Below are 21,888 nucleotides of genomic sequence, written 5' to 3'. Positions count from 1 at the left end.
TCCATGCTTTCAAATCTTTTACTGTACTATCAGAAAACATATCAATTATGTAGATTTTAAACTGATGGAAATGCCAACGTTCTTCTGTCATTTCCTATACAAAAGAGGGCAGAGTGGCCACTTCAAGTAAACAGGTACTTGACCTTTACGAAAGACGTTATAAACAACTGGCACCAAAGCCAAGAAATCTATGTACAAAGATTTTTCTTTTCTTCGTAATTTGAATAACATCATTGACTTCATATCTTTCTATAATGAGCGTAATGTACAAATCACAGATATCAAGATCTAAACCCAAGTTATGAAAACAACTGATGAGCTGAAGAGCAAGAATGTGAAGAATCTGGGAAGACTGTGAGAATGCCAAACCACATGAACCCCTTGCACCCCATCATTCCTGCCCCCGCCCTCCTCCTTCTTCACACGGCACTGCAGAGGACAGCAGGCTCTTCCCTATGCAGACCGTGCATTCATCCCTCCCTGCTGTTGCTCACACTGCTTCCTCTGCTGGGATGCCTTCCTCCTTTCCCAACTCCAATCCACTCTTCAAGGATCAGCTCGTCAAATCTTCCCTGACCACTCCAACCTACACTGATTTGTCCCTTCTCTTCAACTTCTCTTAGACATATCACATATACCTAAAAGTTCCGTTTTGTTAGTTTTGTTCAGCTTTTGCACTGAACAGAAAACTCTTTGAGGGCTTCCTTTTTTCTTTCCTTTTTTGGGGGTGGGGGGATAGTGGCAGGGGGCAGGGGAAGGCTCATCCACCACGTGGGACATACAGAAAAAACAGCAAATTCCACCTCCCAAGGAAATTTTTTAAAAACAAATTATATCTGCCAATATTTCACTAAGGGCTTACTCAAACTACTTCTGAAATGGCAGAGGCTGCAATCAGTAACATCATTCTTCCACTGATATAAGCTTAAATTTCTATATAACATGCCGATAGACAAATAGGATAGGATAAAAAATAAGGTGGTTAGTTTCTAAGCAGGTTGTATGTGTGTGTATATATGTACTTGTAAAAGAAGTTTTAAGCATGGAAGAAAGGTCCCAAAGCTCTGTACATTTAAATAAATCTCTCCTAATGAAAACAGAGAGCATTGTTTAATTTTGCTTTCTTTTGTTTTTTTAGGTAAATCCTATTATCCAATGAAACTGATTCATTACTTCTTTTCCTTCCAAAAATTGTTACTGCCTGCCTACTCTGTGCTAGACACCTGGGGAGCCAGTGGGAGTAAGATACAGGAGTAAGAGCTCCATAACAGGGCTCTCCAGGAGTTTAAGTGAACAGTGATTTAAAAGCCCCCCTAGAAAAGGAGAAGTAACCTGCGAACTTAACGGAGATGTCCCTGAGGTGACTAGTAATAAACTCATAGCCGTATTTGTTATTTCAATTAAACCAATAAATTGGACTAAGGCTTTTGTAAAGTTACATCATCATTTCTAGCTAGACAACTATGATTTACTCTTTTACACCTAGCATTTTTTAATGTATGTCTTTTTTAAATGTTTTCCTCTTCTATCTTCTCTAACCTCTTAATTCTTCTCAAGTTTGTTGTTAGTGTAAATTCTCAGCTTAAACCCCTTCCATGGTTTCCATCGCCTCCAAGTAAAACCCAAATTCTTTAGCAAGACTACAGACACTTCATACACCAAGCCTTGCTTCTCTCTCCCACCTCCTCTGCTATTTATTCTACAACTTTTAAAGGAATTCTTCACTCCAGTCCCATCAAAGACTTGCAGCTCCTTAAAAATGGCATACCTTTTCAGCCCTCCTTTTCTAGCTAATTTGTTTGGCTGTGAAGATACAGTTTAAAGGAAGTGTCCCGTTACTTAGGTTAAATGCCCTTCTTGCAAAGAAGTTGCCATTCAATGCGTTTCTTTTTTTTCTTTTTTGGCTATGCCAAGCAGCTAGTGGGATCTTAGTTCCCTGACCAAGGATTGAACCTAGGCCCTTGGCAGTGACAGCACTGAGTCCTAACCACTGGACCCCCAGGGAATTCCCTCAATGTGTTTCTTTAATAAAAAGAATGAATGAGTGGTCGAGTTTAAGAAATAACTGTAATAGAAAACTAATGTATTACTGACTTGGAATATATACTTGCAAGTATTTCACAACTGTTTTAAATGAGATTTTAAATAAGAAGTTTAAAAATATTTATTTCCAAAAATAATTTAAATATCAATTCTAGTGCCTCTCCAAATTAATCAGTCTACAATTTTTTTTTTCATGAATGCAGAAAGGAAGAGTTGGAGAAGAAATTTTATTAGAAAATTGAACAGAAGATATCTTGATTGAAAAAGCTAAGACTGGAGAATATTACATATAGAGAACATACTAACATGGCAGTCTGTCTTGACACTGCAGATTGTTAAGACAGTCAAAGTTAACTTTGCAATTCAGTATATAACAGGAAGTCTACAATTTTTAAAATTCATTATCTGTCCAACAGATTCTCTCGTTTTAGGCCACACTAACACACCTGACTTCTGTGTTACGTTCAACATTTCTAAGTTCAGTAACTTTTGCTCCGTATTAATATCAGATACCACAAAAGGCTATTAGGAAAACCAATTCTCAATCCTCTACAAAAATTAATAAAAAAGGGGCACGGAGAAAGATGCAATAAAGGAAATCATCAACTGATAAAGTTCCGTACGCTTTCGTCAGAAAATATTATCCTGTGTTTCACTTCCAAGTTGAACGGATTTGAATTTTCCTACATCTTTAGCACTCAGGTTGAGATGTTCATAAAAATAACTTAGCCAACAAACTGGAGACAGAGAAGTAGAAATAAAATGCATATAATATAAGCCTGTGAACTGAAAGCTGAAAAATTCTAACCATTTACCTCTACTAATTTAAGCAGTCTACTTGGGTAGGATATTATGTATCACCTTATTCTATACAATATATAACAAATTAAATGCTCCTACAAAAGAATATTATTAGAAGATTCATTGAGTAAAGTATAAAACAAAGAGTAGAAACAGCTATATGTAACAATTACATATATTAATTAAAATTAGAAACATAGTTAAATTTTATTATAAATCCCATTTCTCAGATCATTTCAAGCACATACCTTCTTTGTTAATCGCCTCAATCTTGGCAGGGTAATAGCGACAGTCTGTCCAACGAGCCAGAACTTCTTCTCCGGCTTTAAAATCCTATTTTAAACAACTTTTAAGATCAATATCGTGTATAATAAATAAGCATTTCCTTAATAAAAACAGGCTTTTGTAAAATTTAACAGAATCCCTTTTAAAACTGCATCATCACATATCTGGCAAACAGAAAGGCTTGCTACTTACAAAGAAATCTTCCTCATCTTTTAGCCCTTCTTTTCTTAATGCAGGTCTCTCAAGGGGTCGCAATCTATTGCTATCCCAGTAAATCCACTCATCATAACGATGACTCCAGCGCTCAAAATGGACTAACATCTTGCCCTCCTCATAGTCAATTTTTTCAATTCGTGATGGATACCTCAAAAATAAAAAGAGCCTTCATATCAAGAGAAAATTCTTACATTTATTTACACAAAGTATTAACTGAAACAGTGCTCACTATTACACCACAAACAAAACAATATGGATTCGTATTTTTAAACTGACCAACAAAGTCTGCTTTAGTCTGTCTTTTCTTTTCAATGACTGTTCTCAAGACCTAATGAAATAGCTTGATACTCTCCCAGTAGAAATATAAATTATATAATTTATAATATAAATTGTGCTCTTTTGGAAAATAATTTGATTACATACATGTATCAATAGCCTTAAACGTATCCCTACTTTTTGACCCAATGATTCCAATTCTGGAATTATATATATAAAACATTTCTAATAATAAAAAAATAGAAATCATATGGTTAACAAAACTGAAGACTGTCTATACAAATAATGCTATATCCACTGAATGGAATATTATAAAGACTTTAAATGTAATGCTTACAAAGAACCTGCAATGTAGGAAAATAAAAAAGTAGTACTATGTTCACTAGAATTGTAACTATATAAAATAAATTTGTCTAGCAAAAAATATCAACATGTACATTTACCTCCGTATGGCAAAAAAAAAAAGTATTTTCCCTTTTCTATTTTTCTATACTTTCCAATATTTTATAATGAGCATCAATGATGGTAGGGAAAACTCAGTTAAACCTTAAATTTAAAAATATAAAAGCAGCATCACATTGTTCTGTCTTCAAGTGTGCTGATTCTCCTATGATTAATTCCAAAATAAAAATAAGCTAACTTGAAACTTTTAGCCAAAAAAATGCCTCCTCATTCCTAATGTACTGTATTAAATGTTCACAGTGACTAAAAGGTTTTTTTAAAAGTAACATTAAATAACATTAAGAATTCAGCAGCAGCACATGGTAGATGATTCAGCCATACAGTTTCTCTCATACTTTTGCTGCTGGTTTTTGCTAAATCTCAATTTTTTATTTTCCCTGTGGAAAAAATATAAATTTATATTATTAACACAAATTTAAATATAAAGCACAATAGACCTCACCTAACTTTGAAATTCAGGAACCGATTACTACCTGTTTCATAGATCACTCATGCTATTCAAGGCTTTTTATACATTTCATGGGCCTCAAATCGTTCTCCTGTGTAGCTTCTTTCCTCACTTCGGTCTACTGGCACGGAACTATTTGGAATTCCCTCAAGCACACCATGCTCTGTCCAACATCTGTGCTTTTGTACATTCTGTTCTTTCTGCCTAGACTAAGCTGCCCTTCCTTTCCTTTGTATACTCATCACTCAAGGCTTGGTTTAACATGTAATCACTTGTGTGAAGACTTTCCCAACTCCCCTCCCTGGTGCTCTCACCACACCATTCTCATCATAATCGTCTCTGTGCAGGTTCCTAAACTGTGTGCTGTGGTGCATTTACAGCCCTTGAGATAGTAACACGTGTGATACAAAAAAAGGGTCCTGTGGTCAAATAAGCTAGGAAAATACTGGTTTAAATAAACTGTTTTCTCTACTCAAAGACTTCTCGGTCCTGTCAACAAGACAGAAATAAAGCATTCACTATTACAAACCATGTAACCCCTTCATCACAAAGTATTTATGAACATTTCTTGAGAGACCAGAGATCTAAGGAACATGATGTTAGCAACTGCTCCGGCCACCTCTGTACCCCCAGCATCTTCACAGTGACAGACACACTGGCTCCTTAGGGAAAGAGCAACATGAAGAAGGGACGTTAAAGGAAGAAAATCTCAAGTTTCTTCAGAACTAAGAAGGTTGTCAACCCAATTATAACTTTAAGTTAGATCTTACTCTTAGTCTTTTTGAGGGAATAGGTGTGGGTAAGGAAATGTTTTGTTCAAGCAAAGCGTGAAAACAAGAAAACCTAGAGGATTAACCTACTCCCTGAGGTGGATGTGCCGGTTCCACTCAGAATCAATGCTATGATGCTTGTCTGCTGCAGTGTTGCTCTTATTTGTTTTTGCTGCTCTGGTTTTTAAACATAAAAAAATGTCAATAGTATTAAGGGAAGCCTAGAGATAAGGTTGTCCTTTAGTTTATTTTTCAACATTCACTAGCCAATTACTATAAACAGTTCTATCAATTCTAAGTTTCTAATTTATGTGTTTATTACCACATCTTTTTGATTTTGAAAAAATAAGAGGTTTACTCTATAGCTTCTTTCAAATCCTAAATGTACACAATTAAATAGTAGGTTAAAAGGAAACATAACTCTTAATCTTCAAGGAGCTTAGCTTAGAGTCAGATGAGAGAGACAAGCAGCAGAATACTGACCGAGAGTCATGAATCTGTCAGGCCCTATGTTCTTTCTTTACTGAGCATCAGCTGATTTTTATATACCTTATCTCATTAGATCCTGGTACCCATCCAAGGTACATTTAACAGTTGAAGACTGTCCAAAGATACACCTGGTAAGAGTATTCAAAGTCAAAGCTAACTGGCACAAAAAGCCTATAAGGAGAAATGGGATGAGGCCTGTATCAAAGTAATTATAACATACATGGTAAACTGGTAAGTATATACAACATTTTTTCTTCTTCTTTGTATCAAGTTTTCATATCTGAAAAGCCACGAATATTGAGGTGGTCATATAATAACAATTATTAGGTAAGGGCCCAGATATTATGCTTTTAATATAGCATGGGGTTAATAACAATATTATACCAAAGTATCTAAAAAGAAAACCAAAATTTTTTTCAGAGTTGATTCTCTCATTAACAGATTTCCTAACAAATTTAGTTTTCCCTGAAGATAGTGAGCAGTGGGATGCTAATCTCAGGCTAATTTTGACTTTGATTTCTCTCTGCCATTAAATTTTTTTTTGGTAATTTGAATATACTTTATTTTTTTCATTGAAGTATAGCTGACTTCACAAAATTTTTATATAAGATGTTATAATAGTTCAGAGAAAATTGGAGCATTCACTGAAGGTTCTTGGGAGACATTATGTATGTTGGTCTCAGTGGGGGACTTCAAGGATTTAGACCTAATGAACATGGTACAAAGGTAAAATGTATACATAAAGGATTACTCATTTATTCAATCAATATTCACTTGTGACTCAGAGTTAAGCAATCAGACAGACAAGAAGGATTTAGACAAGAAGACTGGTTTCTGTCTATGAGGACCTCACTATCAGAGACTGGCGGGGCACTTCAAGGAAACAGCTCCCTCTAGCTAGACTACGCGGTAAGCAGTAAGATAAGTGAAGGAGAATAGTGGGACATCAGACTGGACTGGTTAGCTAGGTTCAAACTCCAGTGCTCTGAAATGCTGAACTAATGAAACGATCCTTCACTCATTATATCCAAACAGGGAATCCATAAAAAAGTCTGTACTTAATTTAGTTATCAGTTACACCTTACAAAAAAATCCTAACATCAAGATCTTTGCTATACATATAAAATACACAAGATGGCAATTTAACATATGGTTTTATACAATGTAATGATTTCCCTGTTCAAGATGGCCCATAGTAATAATGCCTTGATACACATAGTAATCAACAATACCTCTGAACAAATGTATTCACAAATGCCTCTAGATCTTGAACCACAGCAATATTATTCTGAGGCATGATTTATGCTTTATTATAATTTAGTGTGAATGGAATGTAAGATTTTCCTTATTGAATTTGGAAGATGTAGTGATAATGTTTTTATTTTTTTTTAAGGATGAATCATGGTAAGCTGTTAAGAGTAAAGAACAGTGATTCAGCTGAGTCCCAAACATTTATAAATGATTTGGGGAAAGATTTGAAAAATGGGAGACGGGCATTTCAGAGTTAAAACAATTAGGGATAAGAAGAAAATAAAAAAACAGACAAAACCACAGTTGGCATCTCTCCAGGGTTCAAAAGAAAGAGATGGAGAGAAGGCAACCTCACTAGGGCTATGATTCCTCAAGGCCAAAATCCTACGCAGAGCTCTACTACCCCTTATCACATTACTGCAAAATACCATAAAATTTCCACTGTCTTCCCTGTTATAATCCCATTATCACTTTGAAATGCTTGCACTGTTTAAATGATATTTACTTGTGTAGAAATTAAGGGACTGCCTCCATTTCTCTGGGCCTACTTTGCCCTCATACATCTTTTGCACTTGAATCTTAGAGAACAGAGTTTACTCTGAGCAAACTTAGCAAGAAAAAGAATCCACCCTAAATTGTTTATTTGGTTTACTGGAAACAAACAGCATTCAGAAACACTGAGAAGGCTTTACAATGATTCTTACTGAATTTAACAGAATTTTCATACATGCAATTCTACTACTGTAATGTCTCAATTGATTTCTTAGGACTCTTTCTGAATCAGTGTGGTCAAAATCCTCTAATGGTCAAGTTCAACTATGGCTGTAACAACAGAGTTACAGTAAGGCCATTACCAAAAACAAAAATTATTTTCACCTTCTCTGAACTCCTGTAACATTTTATTGCCTCAACTGAGAATACCAGCATTTTAACACTATCATTGGTGCCTCCCACTTACACAAGACTGTTCAGAGAGTAGCAAGATTTATGGATTCTGAACTAAACCTGTAATCCAATAAGAATCAGATACTGACCAAAGAGGTTAGCTACACACTGAATATACTGTATTGGTTTCCTATAACTCTTGTGTGTTGTCAAAACACAAAGAGAAGTGAGGATCTAAAATGGGAATTACCATTATGGACGAATTACTACACTGGCTCAGGCTATTAACTGTTTTACATGGGCAGGTCCTGACTGACAGCAGATCAGGAGACCGTGATTCCCTGAGGCTATATGAAAAAAACTGTTTGGTATAGATGTGTATGAGTTATTCTCTTCAAAGAGGGGTTCCCAACTTTAATCAGATTTCAAAGGGGTCCGTGATACCAAAAAAAAAAAAAAATCCTCTGGAAAGCAAGATCATCTATTAACACTCAAGCCACAGGTGTTCCACTCTCCTTGGAAGGAAGAAAGAAATGACGGGCATGCAGCTACGCCAGAACTATACTCTGATAGATTAAAAAAAAAAAAAAAAACCTTTTTATAGTCAACATAGCAAAACAAACGTGATTTGAATTTAGAGAATTCAATCTGATTTATCACCTAGTTTGATACAGCCAGATTTTTATCTGTATTGATAAAGAACAGTAACCATGAGGAAATAAGGGAAATTCCTTGATACACTGATGGCCTAGAATCACCCGCACTTAAGCCAAAGGACACGGTTGTTAACTACTCCTTGACAGGTTACAACCCACTGAGCAAGGCCAGACAACATTATCAAATGTCCCAAAGACCATCAGAATTCACTCTGAGAGTTAACTAATCACTTGAATAAATGCCATATTAATGAAAAAGGCAATTGACCCAATAAACTATTCAAATTATGTATTTTAAATAATAGTCCTTTTCTTGTTTACACTGGTAAGATAATAAAATTTCTAATTTATGTAAATTTAAAAACTGACAGTTTCTTATGCATTTCATTTAATTCAACACTGAGTCTCTAATTCACTGTGTGTCACATACTAAACTAGAAATAAAGCTACAAATACAAATAACAATCAACAAACTCAAATTCAGCAGGGAAGGGAGAGAAAAAGGGAACCAAATAAATAAGCTAATCCAATTACAATATAATGTAATAGCTAGTGGAGTAAAGATATACTACAGTAGCACATAGAAAGAGTACCTAAATTAGATGTTCTCTTGGATAAAATAGTTCTTCAATTTTTAAAGGATGAAATACACTTGAAATATGACAAACATAATTTAAATGTTAGCAGAATCTTCAGGAGTTAGAATTAACAACTCAGAACAGTCTTGTGGATAAGAATTGCATAAGCAAGAAACTCTAACATGGTGTCATAAAAAATGACTAAAACATATTACAAGAAATAGAAATAGAAATCTTCCTTACATACAATTGTCAGGAAGAGATTATTTGCCAAATAATAAAAATTAACGTAGAACGAAGTCCAAAGCAAACATAATGTTCTTAAAATCTACTAACCTTTAAAAATTTTTAGCTTCCTGGAAATACTTTAAATTTACATTATGCTTTGTAATCTTCAAGTGTTTTCTCACCATTCACGCACTACAACAATATCACCTATTACTACAGTATTTTTAGATGACATGCTTGTAGGTATTGCATGTTAATTTGTTTACACACCTGAAGAACAACAGACTGAAAACAAAACCCTTTTGATTAACTCAGACCTGATATTCCATAATGAAGTATAAACCCAAAGAATCTAGAATTTCAAGAATATTCAGAGGATGGCTATATATGTCAAAATCACATCTTTTCCAACACTGAATTCTAAGGATCTCACCACATTATCCCTCAGGTCTTCTTTTCAGACCCATTCAACCCCAGGACACATGTTCAACAAAAGCAGCCAGGCAACCCTGCTTCCTACCTGTCCATAATCTTTGCAGCAAAGAATGGGTAAGATCAGAGTTAGCTATGTATTTTCCTCCAGTAACTTGTGGCAGCCACCTTTCAAATTAAGATTTCATTTCAGATCACTGGATTTAAACTCCTGTTCCTCCCTACCTCTTTGCCATGCTTACATTCATTCATACCATCAGTTCTGATCAAATCAAAATGCCTGTTCCACAGCTTTTATGCTCATTACTATCTCCTACCATAAGAATCAATGAGACTATCAAAAATTCCTTTCCCACACCACTAAAAACGTCACCAGCAATCTACTCGAAGTTTATGTACCTCATATTATTTGTTCAGGCCAACATGACCCAACTCTTTATTATTTAATTTTGTTACAAAACTCCGAACTCTAGCAGGTTGCCGTCCACCCACTTTCTATTACTTAATATTTAACACAAAAATTATGTTAATACTCCAGATAGTCATACATGCTTATACATCTATGATTAAAGTCTTTAGAATTTACACTGACTCCTCTCCCATTAGATTCTACTTTCTTAGAATAACTAATGTTCATGCTATTACTATTATTAAAGCTAACACTTACTAAATGCCTACCATGTGGCAGAAACCATGAAAAGCTCTTAATGTGCACTGTCTTGCTTAATCCTCAAAGAAACCTTTGAGTTAGGTACTACCACTGTTTCCAGTAGAGGCTCTGAAAATCAAGTAACTTGCTCAAGTAGAAACAGGTAATAAGTGGTGGATCCTTGAAAGGAGGTTTGTCTATCCTTAAAGAATTTGTTTTTGATCATCATATATTCTGCATCTTACAACTGATCATTTTCAGCTCCTGTCAAACTACTACAGTATTTCGAATATAGGGGGCTCTTTATCAAGAGGTACTGAAAACAAATAAAAACAGTATGAAATCAAGTTACCTGTTTTTCTTGCAAATTTAATCTTCTGCTTCTGATAAAATTAAATGCATAAAATTTTTTGTTAGCCCGGAAAGTATGGAAAACAGCTTTCATTATATTGTACAAAATAAACATCCCCCCCCTCCCTAGTCTAATTCATAATAGTTCCACAAGTGTCTTTTTATGCTTAGTTTTCAGCCAGTAAGTCACTATTCACTTGTGGTAGCGTTTTGCAATGGTAACCAGATTTCAGGATATCCCCAAAACTTTTGGGTTCATTCTTTACCAAACCACCAAAATTCAATGAACTTTGCTGGACACCTTTTATGAGTAAAAGGGGCTAGGTCTTGTATATAATTCATTTCACATCAGTAGCTTATTCTTCTGTACTTTACCCACCCATGATGTACTAGAAACATTCATTTTTAATTGAAGAGGACTGTTTTTTTGGCAATGAGAAAACAGACTTTCAAGACACACCAAATACTAAATATCCACATTTTTTCCTCAATTTTATTGCAACAATTCTCTCCAAGTTGAGTTAATTTTAGTGACTGAAATAACATAATACTTACATACCAGTTTCTAATTTAATAAAAAGAAAATCTTATATATGCTGATTAATGATTGCAGGAGGTGGTAGGAGGAATGGTCAACAGTTCTTCAATACAAAGTCATATAAAAATACTAAACCACTGAGACCCTTATGAAGAATAGCAAAGCTAAGCTGCTATTCAATACCATGTTCATTTCTTTTAAGAAATTATACTACCAGTTTTTAAAACTTAAAGCTTGGATTTTCTCCCTCAGTTAAACAAAATAATTTAAAAATAAAATTAAAAACCCTCAAGCATCTGCAGATACAATTCTGTCTACTTGGCAAAACTAGAATTGCAAAACATTCTTTTTAGTAAAATTGATTACCACCACAGAAAAATTATTTCCTAATTAGTGGCTTTAATCAATTATTCACTACAAAATAAAGCATCACGTAATGTGATAAGTATAAAATCTCGCAATACATAATAATAATATTCAGTAGGAATGATGTAACGAATACGGAGCTGGATGTGTGTGACAGATGATGACTGAACTTCCACCAAACATCAGATAAGCAAATAAAACTGTCCTCTCTGGATCCAACCCTTGCCGACTACGTAACTGCACACAAAGCACAGAACAATAAAAGTCAATTCATGATTAATCATAACTAGAGGTAGCTTTTTTTTTTTTAATAAAGCAACAAGAGCCTAAACCTCAACTACCCAGCCAGACAGCGCTGGAGACTACAGAAAGAGGAAGAGCAAGAAAACTGAAGCACGTCAAAGTATGTGCAGGTCAATATATTCTATTCTATCAAAAAATAACAAAAAAGGACTTCTGGATCATGCATCACTTTGTTCATATTTACATTTTATTTCCTCCAACTAACAGAAACAATTAAAACGGACCGTAAATTCAAAACATGATCCTGGATATTTCCATTGCTGTCCTCCTCAAAAACTTCATCTTCAGGTTAGCAACTCTCTATAGTCTAGACCAGTGGTCCTCTTATATGGTCCCTAGGCCAGCAGCATCAGCATCATGTGGAAACTTGTCAGAATGCACTATGGACCCTGCCTCAGATCTACTGAATTAAAAGCTGTAGCTGTGAGGCCCACCAATCTGTGCCTAAAAACTCTTCAGGTGATCCTGATGCAGGTTCATGTTTGAGAACTACTCTTCTGGACTTCACCTGAATCACTTTTAAAATTGTAGTATCAATGAACTTTGTAAGAGAACCAATTTGTTAGTGAATCAGTATCACATGGAAAGTTAGTGAGTATCCTGCCAGATAACAATTGACTTTTTAAAGCCAATAGTTACGATTCTAAGTAATTTCAAAAGTAAACAGTTCATGAGAAAGCATTTAAATGAGTAGGAGAGCAAGATGGAGAAAGAGTAACTACCTGCCCAATACCACTAGACTACAAATACTTCAAACCTCTATATTTTTGTTTCCAATTATATTCACCTTTCTCCGCATTTTTCAATTCATTTTCTCTCCTTCTAGAGACCAGCAGTTGTGAGCAAACTCATGTGACTTCTAGTCCTTGCCTACCTTACTTCTGCCTCAAGCCATTATTTACCTCTCTAAAAGTGAGATTAAAAAAGCTGTCACCCCTGAATAGGTGAAAAGTAGATAAAAGAATTTGAGTTTCTTTAGTTCAAGGGACCTAAAAGAGCATCAAATACGTCACATCTTCATTTTAAGGACATTAAAGCAGAGAAGTAACTCTCCAAAGCCCCAGCCAGAGTTCATGGCAGAACAGCACCCACATTTTCTGACTTTAGTTAAATTTACTTTTTTCAATACTCCTTCTCCCTTGCCTTTCAAGAAAACTAAGATAAGCAAAAAACTTGAGCAGGTAAGAAAAAGCTCAATTTAAAAAAAAAAAACTGGATCAACATAACGAAAGGAAAAATATTAGAGAAAGAACAATAAGAACAAAGTAGGTGTGTTTCAAAACAAATATGTCTACTCTACTCCTTTCAACATTTTTTTGTAGCCGGGAGAGGGAGAGGAGAAGGGAGAACTTTATCTTTAAAAGTTCATGGGGCTTTCTTTTGTGGAAATTTTAAAAATTAAAGTACGAAAATGTTTGTACACTGGTGGAGACCTGTTTGATGATTATTAAACTGAGGGTTCACTTAGATCTTAGGATTCAAAACTTGTAACTTTCTTAATGTAAAGAATCTCAGAATTTAAAAACGAGTCTTGTGAATTTCAATTTGAAATTCTCTACAGGCAGGGTCCTTAATCTGGAGTTCACAGGTAAGTTTTCTACCACCACTCATAATGTTACTCGATTATTCTGGTATATAAATAGGATTGTACATTTTTCTGAGTCTACGGCTGAAATTAGGTTTTCAAAGGCAGTGACTCAAAACTAGGATCAATATTTTCCAATTATATAGAGATTTAGGAAAGTGCAACATAAAAAAGGACAAGTTTTATTTACATTAGCAAAAGAATATTTTAAAATTATTCACCTATGGTTTCTACAAATTCCAAACTCACCTAATGTAATTTCAATTTGTTTTCAGGTTTTAAATTTGATCTACATACTACATTTCAGGAGCACTCTTCTGTTCCCAATATAGATCACACAACTTTACTAGTGTTTTCCTTTGAATAGCAAGTCCAATTAGAAAAAGACAATCCCTTTTAATTCAGACAATACGTAATTTTATTTAAATTAGAAAGTATCTGTACTTCCTACAATCCAAATTTCTTCAATTTTCCCACTCTACTAAAATTCTGTTCATGAACATTTTAAAAACTCACATTTGCAAATGTTCCATACAGTTCAAAAAACTCCAAATGTGTGGAAACAGCATTTGCCAATTCAAATTTATACTGTTCTATCAAACTCTGATACTTGGAGACATCTCCACATTTTTTTAATCTTTCATTTTCCTTTCCTTTAGATCTAGAAGAGAATTAAATAGAAATATTCCAATAAAGGTCAGAAGAGCATAACTCATCTGAATGTTTAAATTGACTTTATAATTTCAAGCTGACGAGTACCATGAGAGCATATTACTTTGTTCTGTTTTCACAACTAAATCATTTGCTACAGAGTATTTTCATTTCAATCAAAAAGTTAAATCAGTAGGCAAAACTGGTTTGATTTTATCACTTTTCTTACTGAACAATATTCAGAATGATTAATATTTTTGAGGGTGCTTTGTAAAGTTATAAAACTCTGCAAAAACAAAGATTTTATTATCACCTCAAAAAGACGGTTTATAGCATGCTGCAATGACATGATATTCCTTCTATATTCCAGACCATTCTCATATCAATACTAAGGCCACATTTAAAATCTTATACACTTGAGTCTTCAGATCCCTAAAGATTTATTTTTCAACTCTTCCCTCTTCCCTTGCATTTACCTCAGTGCTTCATAGTTATGTATTATTTTACATAATTTGTAGCAAGTTTAAATACAGTATTTAATTTGATCCTTAAAATAATTCTATAAGTAAAAGTCAGTAACACTGCTTCCATTTTACTGCTAAGCCAACCAAGTTCAAGGACTTATCCATATTTACAGGATCAGAAAGTGGCAATCTGAATCTGCACCTGCCTCTTTCCTCTTTAGAATCCACTGACAGTGTCTCACATATAACTTCAACTCTGAACTCCCTCTTTCCCCAAACACATTCCTATACCAACAACCTATAACTATTTTCATTCTTATGATGTTATTGCATTCAAGAGATTATAAAGCTAACTCAGGTTTGGATATACAGAGGCTGTGGTGGAAAATGTGATGGAGATAAGACAGAAAACAGTTGAGTGTGTTAGCTGTAAACATTAGCATATTAAATTAAAAGTCTTTCAAAAGACAAATTAAAAGACTATTGAGAAAGAAATTAAACAAAATGTTTTGAGTAAAACTACAAATTTCCTAAAAATTAAAGCAACCCACACAACAGAGTAGGGGTTAGGTTTAGCCTACACAGAAGAGACCCAGGTATCAAAGCCACACACTGGAGCAGAAGGCAGCTGGCCCCTCACTAGCTTCTCGGGGCCTGCATTCATTAGTATTCACAAATAATCAAACCACCAGGGTTTTAAGATGTAGCTGGAAAATTACTTTGAAAGCAATAAGTAATAAATTGCTACTTAAAAATGTGGAATGTATTTTCAAGGATGAGATATCTTTCCAAACTTTAAAGAATATGAGATATGGTTTGCTCAAGGAATAATAATGTAGTTTTCCAAAGAAAAATAGCTTAAGTCTTCCTATTAAATCAAATCTACCCCAAACCAAAAAGTGGGAGCTTAACCTTAGTTTATTTCTGCTCACTAAATTTAGAGTTTATCCTTTTACTTCTAGGGCACATACTAAAAAATATTTTCCTTTTTTCATATAGGAAAAACCTTCTACATATAAGACGAATTGTCATTCAGGTGCCCCACTATCACAACTTTCCCTCTGTACTTCTCTTTAAAAGCTAATGTATCAACATATGACAACTGATTTTCTTAATAATAGCTATGCTGCTTATTGTAAATGTCTTAAGTACAAAGAAAGTAATATTTGCATTCCTGCTTGTCCCTCCCTGTTCAATGCCTATAACTCAAAAGACACTTATGTCCGCAGGGCCTCAATACTATTCCAATTGAATGAACAGATGCAGAAGAGTAAGCATGCAATATGGATACAACCCGAAGAGACTATGAAAGAAAGCAGAGAGGGAGGGATGAAAGACAGAAGGAAATTAGTTCAGTATATTTTCAGTGATTAACTATTTTGCCCTCATAAGAATATCAAAGTCTCTCAACATTTAAATAATCCTTCTGTAATTTTACCTGACATTAAAGCAAAAATTTGTGGAATCTATATGGAATACAGAATGGCCCTTAAAAAATCAAACAATATAAAGAATAAAGTCTATCTCACTTAGAAATAAAATCTGTTAAAAGCACCATATCTCAAAGAACTTCTTTTGTGCCCCACATAAAATTCAATAAATCTCAGTAGTTAATTACTTGTTCTATAGTAAAGAACTTTAATACTAAATTAAAGGGCCACCCAAGCCTAAACAGTTCTTGAGATTACTGACATTAATAAACAGTCACAAGAAAATTATTTCTTTCAAGTACCTAGAATATATATATACAATACTCAATTCTTTTTTAATTAAAGCATCACTATAGCAGAATGCTAAAATCTTCATATAAATGAGCTCATAAAAATCGAACTGACAGCAAGTTTCGGTGATTATTGTACGTGATTATTTTGGTTAATGTTTACTCACTTTAAAGAGACCATTACTACTGGGGTCACTACAGTTAAATCTAAACTTCATCAATGAGTACATCTGCATGATATCACTCTAGCTAAGCACGCCGGCATTTTTTGATAAGAAGCACAAGATAATGAAAAAATTAAGCTACAACTTTCATTTGTTTTTTGAAATTCCAAATATCCTAAAAGCAAACTCAGACTTAATTTTTAAAGTAGTTCTTTTTAATAATATTTTTAACTACTGAATCATCGATTTAACAGCTGATGAATTAAGAAACATTTTACCACTAAAAGTGAACTTCTTACTAATACCAAAGTTAATTATGTCAATATCCCTGACGGCCACCGGAAGAACTAATAAACTATGTGCTTTTCCAAAAGTGGAAGCTAGTTCAACTGCACCTTTGTCAACCTGGAAGTCTTAACTAATAATTCAAAAAGCCCGTAACTTTAAAAAAAGAAAAAAAAAGTTAAGATTAAGATTAACATCAAAGTAGCAACATTTCTCCTACTCTTGCATCACAGAGAGATTCAATAGTGTGTCCCTTCAGAGTAAAAAGTTCTTTTGGTCAAAATCAGAACCAAAGAGAGCCAATTACTGACTAAAATAGCATCCTTCCTTGTATGGTCTAATGCAGTGGCTCTCAATCAGGAGCACATAAGTGCCCTCCACACCCTGCCCCCGCAAAAAAAACATTGGGCAACATCTGGAGACACTGTTTATCATCATGACTAGGAGGGATGCTACTGCCTGGTTCCCAGGTGCTTTCCAAGCCCCTCCTGAGAGCACTGTGTACACTCTCCACCTGATGAGAGTAATTAAGCCCCCTAAAAAGAAGCACTCACTGAGATGCAGCTTGGAGGCATGCGGCCTAATAACTGTGCCTTCCCACCTCAAACTGTAGATTCAAACTGTCCCAAGCAGAGCCCATTAAGCTGGGGGTCACGGACATGTGCAAAGTTCCAACACCGGATGCTAATAGACAAAAACCCCAGGCTGGTCTAAAGTCAAATATCATGACTAAACAAGATTTCTCTGCCTGTCATTGCCAACAGGAAATTGACTTAATACAAATCAAGGACAAATCTACAAAATGCCCATTACATTTTTAAGGGAGTTGTAGTGAAGAGAAAAATGTCAAAAAGTCTGGTAGAGTTGCTGAACCGCTAGACCCCACATCAAAATAAACAGGCTTCAAGAGAAGCTGAGGCTGAACCACTCCCAGGAGAGGAGGCTCTCCAATGCCGCTCTCAGAGTAGGGGGCTGAGAATGGCACCCAGAGACATTCACCCAGAGAGCAGAACTAGAGGCCAGCTAAACGAAATGAGGAAGGCCTTCCCTAGGAGAAAGAGGGGATTCTCCTTATTCCTACTGTGGTCCAGTGATCCTGGTGTGTGCTATTTCCCCTTCTCTCCTTTCCAGGTGGTGATTTTATCCCAGGTAAGCAACTGCTCCTACACCACTGTATGTAAGGTTACGTTGAAGGTGTCTGAATTCACCACTTATCACAGATGGCCAGTACAGAAGACATAAGAGAAGACCTGAAAAGATTACTTCATTTAAAAATGGAAGCAGTAACAACCTGCCTTTAGGTCACTGTACTCTGGGGAAGGAGGAGCTAAACTGGGTTTGGGTTTTAGGTGAACAGTGAATGACGACTATGCTAACCATCAACATATCCCCCAGTTTGAAAGACCACCGCTGATACAGGCCAAAAAAAAAAAAGATAGGTTTACATCAAGTTTTATCCAAGACTTGGAAACCTGTTTATCTGGATTAAGCCTCTCCCTCCTACCACCCACAGAACTCATATTAAGTACACAATAGCTGCAAAATCTGCTGAAGAGTAGGAAAACTAAAAAACAATGTATATGTTTACTCAAAATAGGAACAAGTCAATGTTTCTGCCACTGGCAGGAGAAGAGCAATTAACCAACTCATGTAAGACTACAGATATTGTGCTTTAGGTCAAGGGCTCCGTATTTTCCATACCATTTCTGTAAGTAGTCCAGTGCCTCCAAACGAGCACCAATCTCAAAAGTGATTCCAGGACGATTTGGGGGCTTTTTACTCATCTTGAGATCCTATTCTTCAGGGTTCTCTTTTCACTACCTCAAGAGAAAAAAAAAAGAGTTAGATTCTGATGCATAAAAGTCACAGGGGATTAAACAGAATTTTTTAAACGTTACATGAGAAGTTAAAATAACTGCCAAATTTTTAAGAAATCTGAATGATGATTACCAACATCTCTAGGTAAAGTACGGTGCAACTTGCAGGCAACCTTAATAATGAATTAAGAAAAAAGACACTAAAAAGATAACTACTTCAAAAGAATGAATAGATGGGGATTATGGCTAAAATGCTTCAAATTTTAAGTTGAAAATACCCAAGAATATTCTTCACGATAACAGCTAAAAATGTTTTTGTCTTTGAAAAATTAAGACAACTGAGTGTTCAGGCATGTGACTACTAAAATTCTTAAGAGAACAAATTAACCAAGTTTTTCAACAAATATTTACTGAGTGCCTTGTAATATAAAAGTCAGTAAGACACTAAAGAACACAAAGATGGAAGAAACAGTAGACACACTCTTCCAGCGAAGATTTTAGTAATTCCTCTTGGTGATTAGGATTTTTCATTACCTGTGATCTCCCACCTTGATAACACATGATTCAATAATTTTAATTTAACGTATAAAGTTGCAAAGGAAATTTCTTTTTCTTCACATTCAGTAAGCAACAATGATATGGATATTTCTTAACTCTGAGAATTTATTTCTACTATATTTCAATATACACAGTACCCACACTGAAATAAAAGTGGCTGTACATTCAAACAAAAGCTACAAAGGAACACCCATTCTTCTCTAGATCACGGACATGTGGAATATTAACTATCCTTTTGGCAAGCGGCGACCCAGCAATTGAGGTAGCCTCTTTTTCACTAACCTGCACCTGAGGAATATGAACGCATTTTGAGACAGCCTAATCAAAATATAATACTTAGTCAGGAATGGAAATCTACTGTTAATGGGGGAGAGGAGAAATCCCTAAAACCTTTTTGAAATTTAGAATTACTAATATGACTATGCTCCCTCCCAGTTTAAAAAAGAAAACACACAACTGTGTCATGTTTCTTCAACGGTTTTGTCACAATTCAAAAGGGACAAAACATAACAGCAGGCATAAAAACCAACTGCCCTTTCCTCTTAGAAAGAATCTGCTAGGTAAGGGAAAATAGAGGCCATATACACCAAATACAACAATACATGCCATAAAAATACTTAAAATCAAGCTTAACTACCCATGAGGGGTAGGACGGGGTGGGGGGGAGGACGGGGTGGGGGGGTGGGGGGGGTGGAGATATCCTCCTGCCGGCCATGGCAGCAGCAAAGAATAGTGCATGAAAATCAACAGTAAACTCAGCTAGAGGGCATCTGATGGAAAAGAAACAATAGTATGAATATTTTTAATAGCGGTCTGGTCAGTGCGCAACATACAAGGCAGTTACTTAAATGTTTGCATAGAAATGTAATCCACCTTTTCTGCTGTTCTTCACAGGGAGAACTTAGTAAGAGGTAACTGACCAGTTACACTGAGATTTTCTAGGATCAGACTTAGAACCCACGAGAAGTAACAAAGTTAAGACCTATAACACCCCCAGTGATACTTCAGGATGCGGTACCGTTAAAGGCAAGATTTCCTTTTTCTTGGGTAGAGAGAGGCAGATGGGGAGGGATCTGAATTAAGGAAAAGTAAGACAAAGTAAACAGTCTATGGGGGGGTAAAACTTGAAGCAAAAAGAGAAAAGGGGGCGGACAGAACGGAGAGGAATAAAAAATCAGGAAGGAAAAGAACAAGAAAGCAAAAATATACAAGGATGGTGAAACTTGGGAACCTGACAAATGGGAGGGAAAAGAAAATTAGCAAGAAGATACAACCCTGGGAACGTGAAGCAATGGTCGGAGAATGGCCGTGGGGCCAAAAAAAACAAAAAAACAAAAGGTGGGGGGTGGTGACGCGGGGTGGGAGGGGGTGACCAGAGACAGACAGGAAAGGCTCAGACCGGGCTGGCAGGGTGCAGGAGACGCCTCCAGGTTTGACAGCCGTCCGGCCCTCGGCAGGGGCGGGAAGGAAGGGAGGGGGAAAGGGAGCGGCGGCGCCCAGACAATAGGGGCGAGTTACGGGGAGGGACGCGGGAGGGGAGCTGGCCAGAGAGAGACACCAGCGCGGGGCTGTCCCGGGCGGCCAGGCGGGGGCCAGGCGGCCTCCAGGCCCTGCCGCCGCCGCCGCCGCCGCCTCTTACCGACTCGGCCTCCTCTTTGCACAGTTGCCGGGCTGTCCGGGGCCGAGCCGGGGCGCGAGCAGGACTGCCAGCCCGGGCCTCCGCCTCCGCCTCCGCCTCGGAGCGATCCGGGAGGCAGCGGGAGCGGAGCGAGCTGGGGCCGCAGCGCAGGGTCGGGCCCGAGGTCGCGCGGGAGGGAGCAGGTCCGAGCCCTCAAGCCCACTCGGTGTCCGCTGCCATCGCCTCCTGCGCCGCCGGCCAGCCCTGACGCGACGCCGGCCCCGGCGACGTCAGCCACCCGCGACGCGCCGGAAGTGGGCCCGGCCTCGTCACGTGACGCGGAGGGCTGGGCCCGGACCGCGCTACTGATTGGAAGGCCGCCCTGGGAGGCGGGGCTTGGCGGCAGTTGGCGGACCGCTGGCGGGAGGGGCGCTGGTTAGCGAGGGAAGGACCGCGGGCCTCGGGCCGCATTGGCGGTTGTGAAGTGTTTGACTTTTGGGAGATGACGACGAAGCCCACTGAATGTTACTGTTGTTGATTTGTTGGGAACCAGGTTCCTCAAAATTCCTCAATCCCAGCACCCTGGGCAGCCGTTTGTAAATGCACACTGCACGCTTTCTTAGATATCCACCCCATTCCACGTTAAGAATAGAGCTAATGGTTATTGTTATAAACAGATGTCTACTGAATGAATGCTTTGTGGCGGGCACTGTGCTGTAAGTACGTCACATGACAACCACAATTGCACAGTTGTATTCCTTTAGAGTCTAGGAGATCCTTACAACGCAAAAGACAAACATTGCTAAGGCATTTTGTGTGTGAGTGCATACTTGGGGTGGAGGGGAGGGAGCTGAAGAACCTATGGCTAAATCGATGTGACTTTCCTAAGAATACACAACTAATGACAGCAGAACTGCTTTTCTTGAACACCCACCGCATCCCAAACTCTGAACTAGCACAGAAGAAAGTGGCCTCACTGTAGGGAAGACCAACAAGTGA

General features: G+C 36.9%; 1 protein-coding gene across 13 annotated transcripts in view; it reads right to left on the bottom strand.

Annotated features, from left to right (window-relative positions):
- Nucleotides 1-21,176, bottom strand: part of PHF20L1 (PHD finger protein 20 like 1) — a 70,823-nt gene extending 49,647 nt beyond the window's left edge. For 8 of the 13 annotated variants that reach the window (XM_057737235.1, XM_057737237.1, XM_057737246.1 and 5 more), the window contains exons 1-4: nt 20,911-21,176; nt 18,598-18,717; nt 3,322-3,493; nt 3,093-3,177 (exon numbers count right to left, since the gene is read on the bottom strand). In XM_057737235.1, the coding sequence (XP_057593218.1) occupies nt 3,093-3,177; nt 3,322-3,493; nt 18,598-18,680 (340 nt within the window). In that variant the 5' untranslated portion in view covers nt 18,681-18,717; nt 20,911-21,176. Of the gene's footprint in view, nt 1-3,092; nt 3,178-3,321; nt 3,494-10,821; nt 10,839-14,128; nt 14,274-18,597; nt 18,718-20,910 lie in introns of those variants that run through there. The other 5 variants (XM_057737241.1, XM_057737247.1, XM_057737248.1 and 2 more) reach the window with 3 other exon arrangements.
- Between the last annotated feature and the right edge of the window lie 712 nt (nt 21,177-21,888).

This window comes from Hippopotamus amphibius, chromosome 5 (assembly GCF_030028045.1).
Source record: "Hippopotamus amphibius kiboko isolate mHipAmp2 chromosome 5, mHipAmp2.hap2, whole genome shotgun sequence".
NCBI classification, from domain to species: Eukaryota; Metazoa; Chordata; class Mammalia; order Artiodactyla; family Hippopotamidae; genus Hippopotamus; species Hippopotamus amphibius.
Note: the sequence above shows the minus strand (reverse complement) of the source record. Positions and strands in the feature narration are given on the sequence as shown.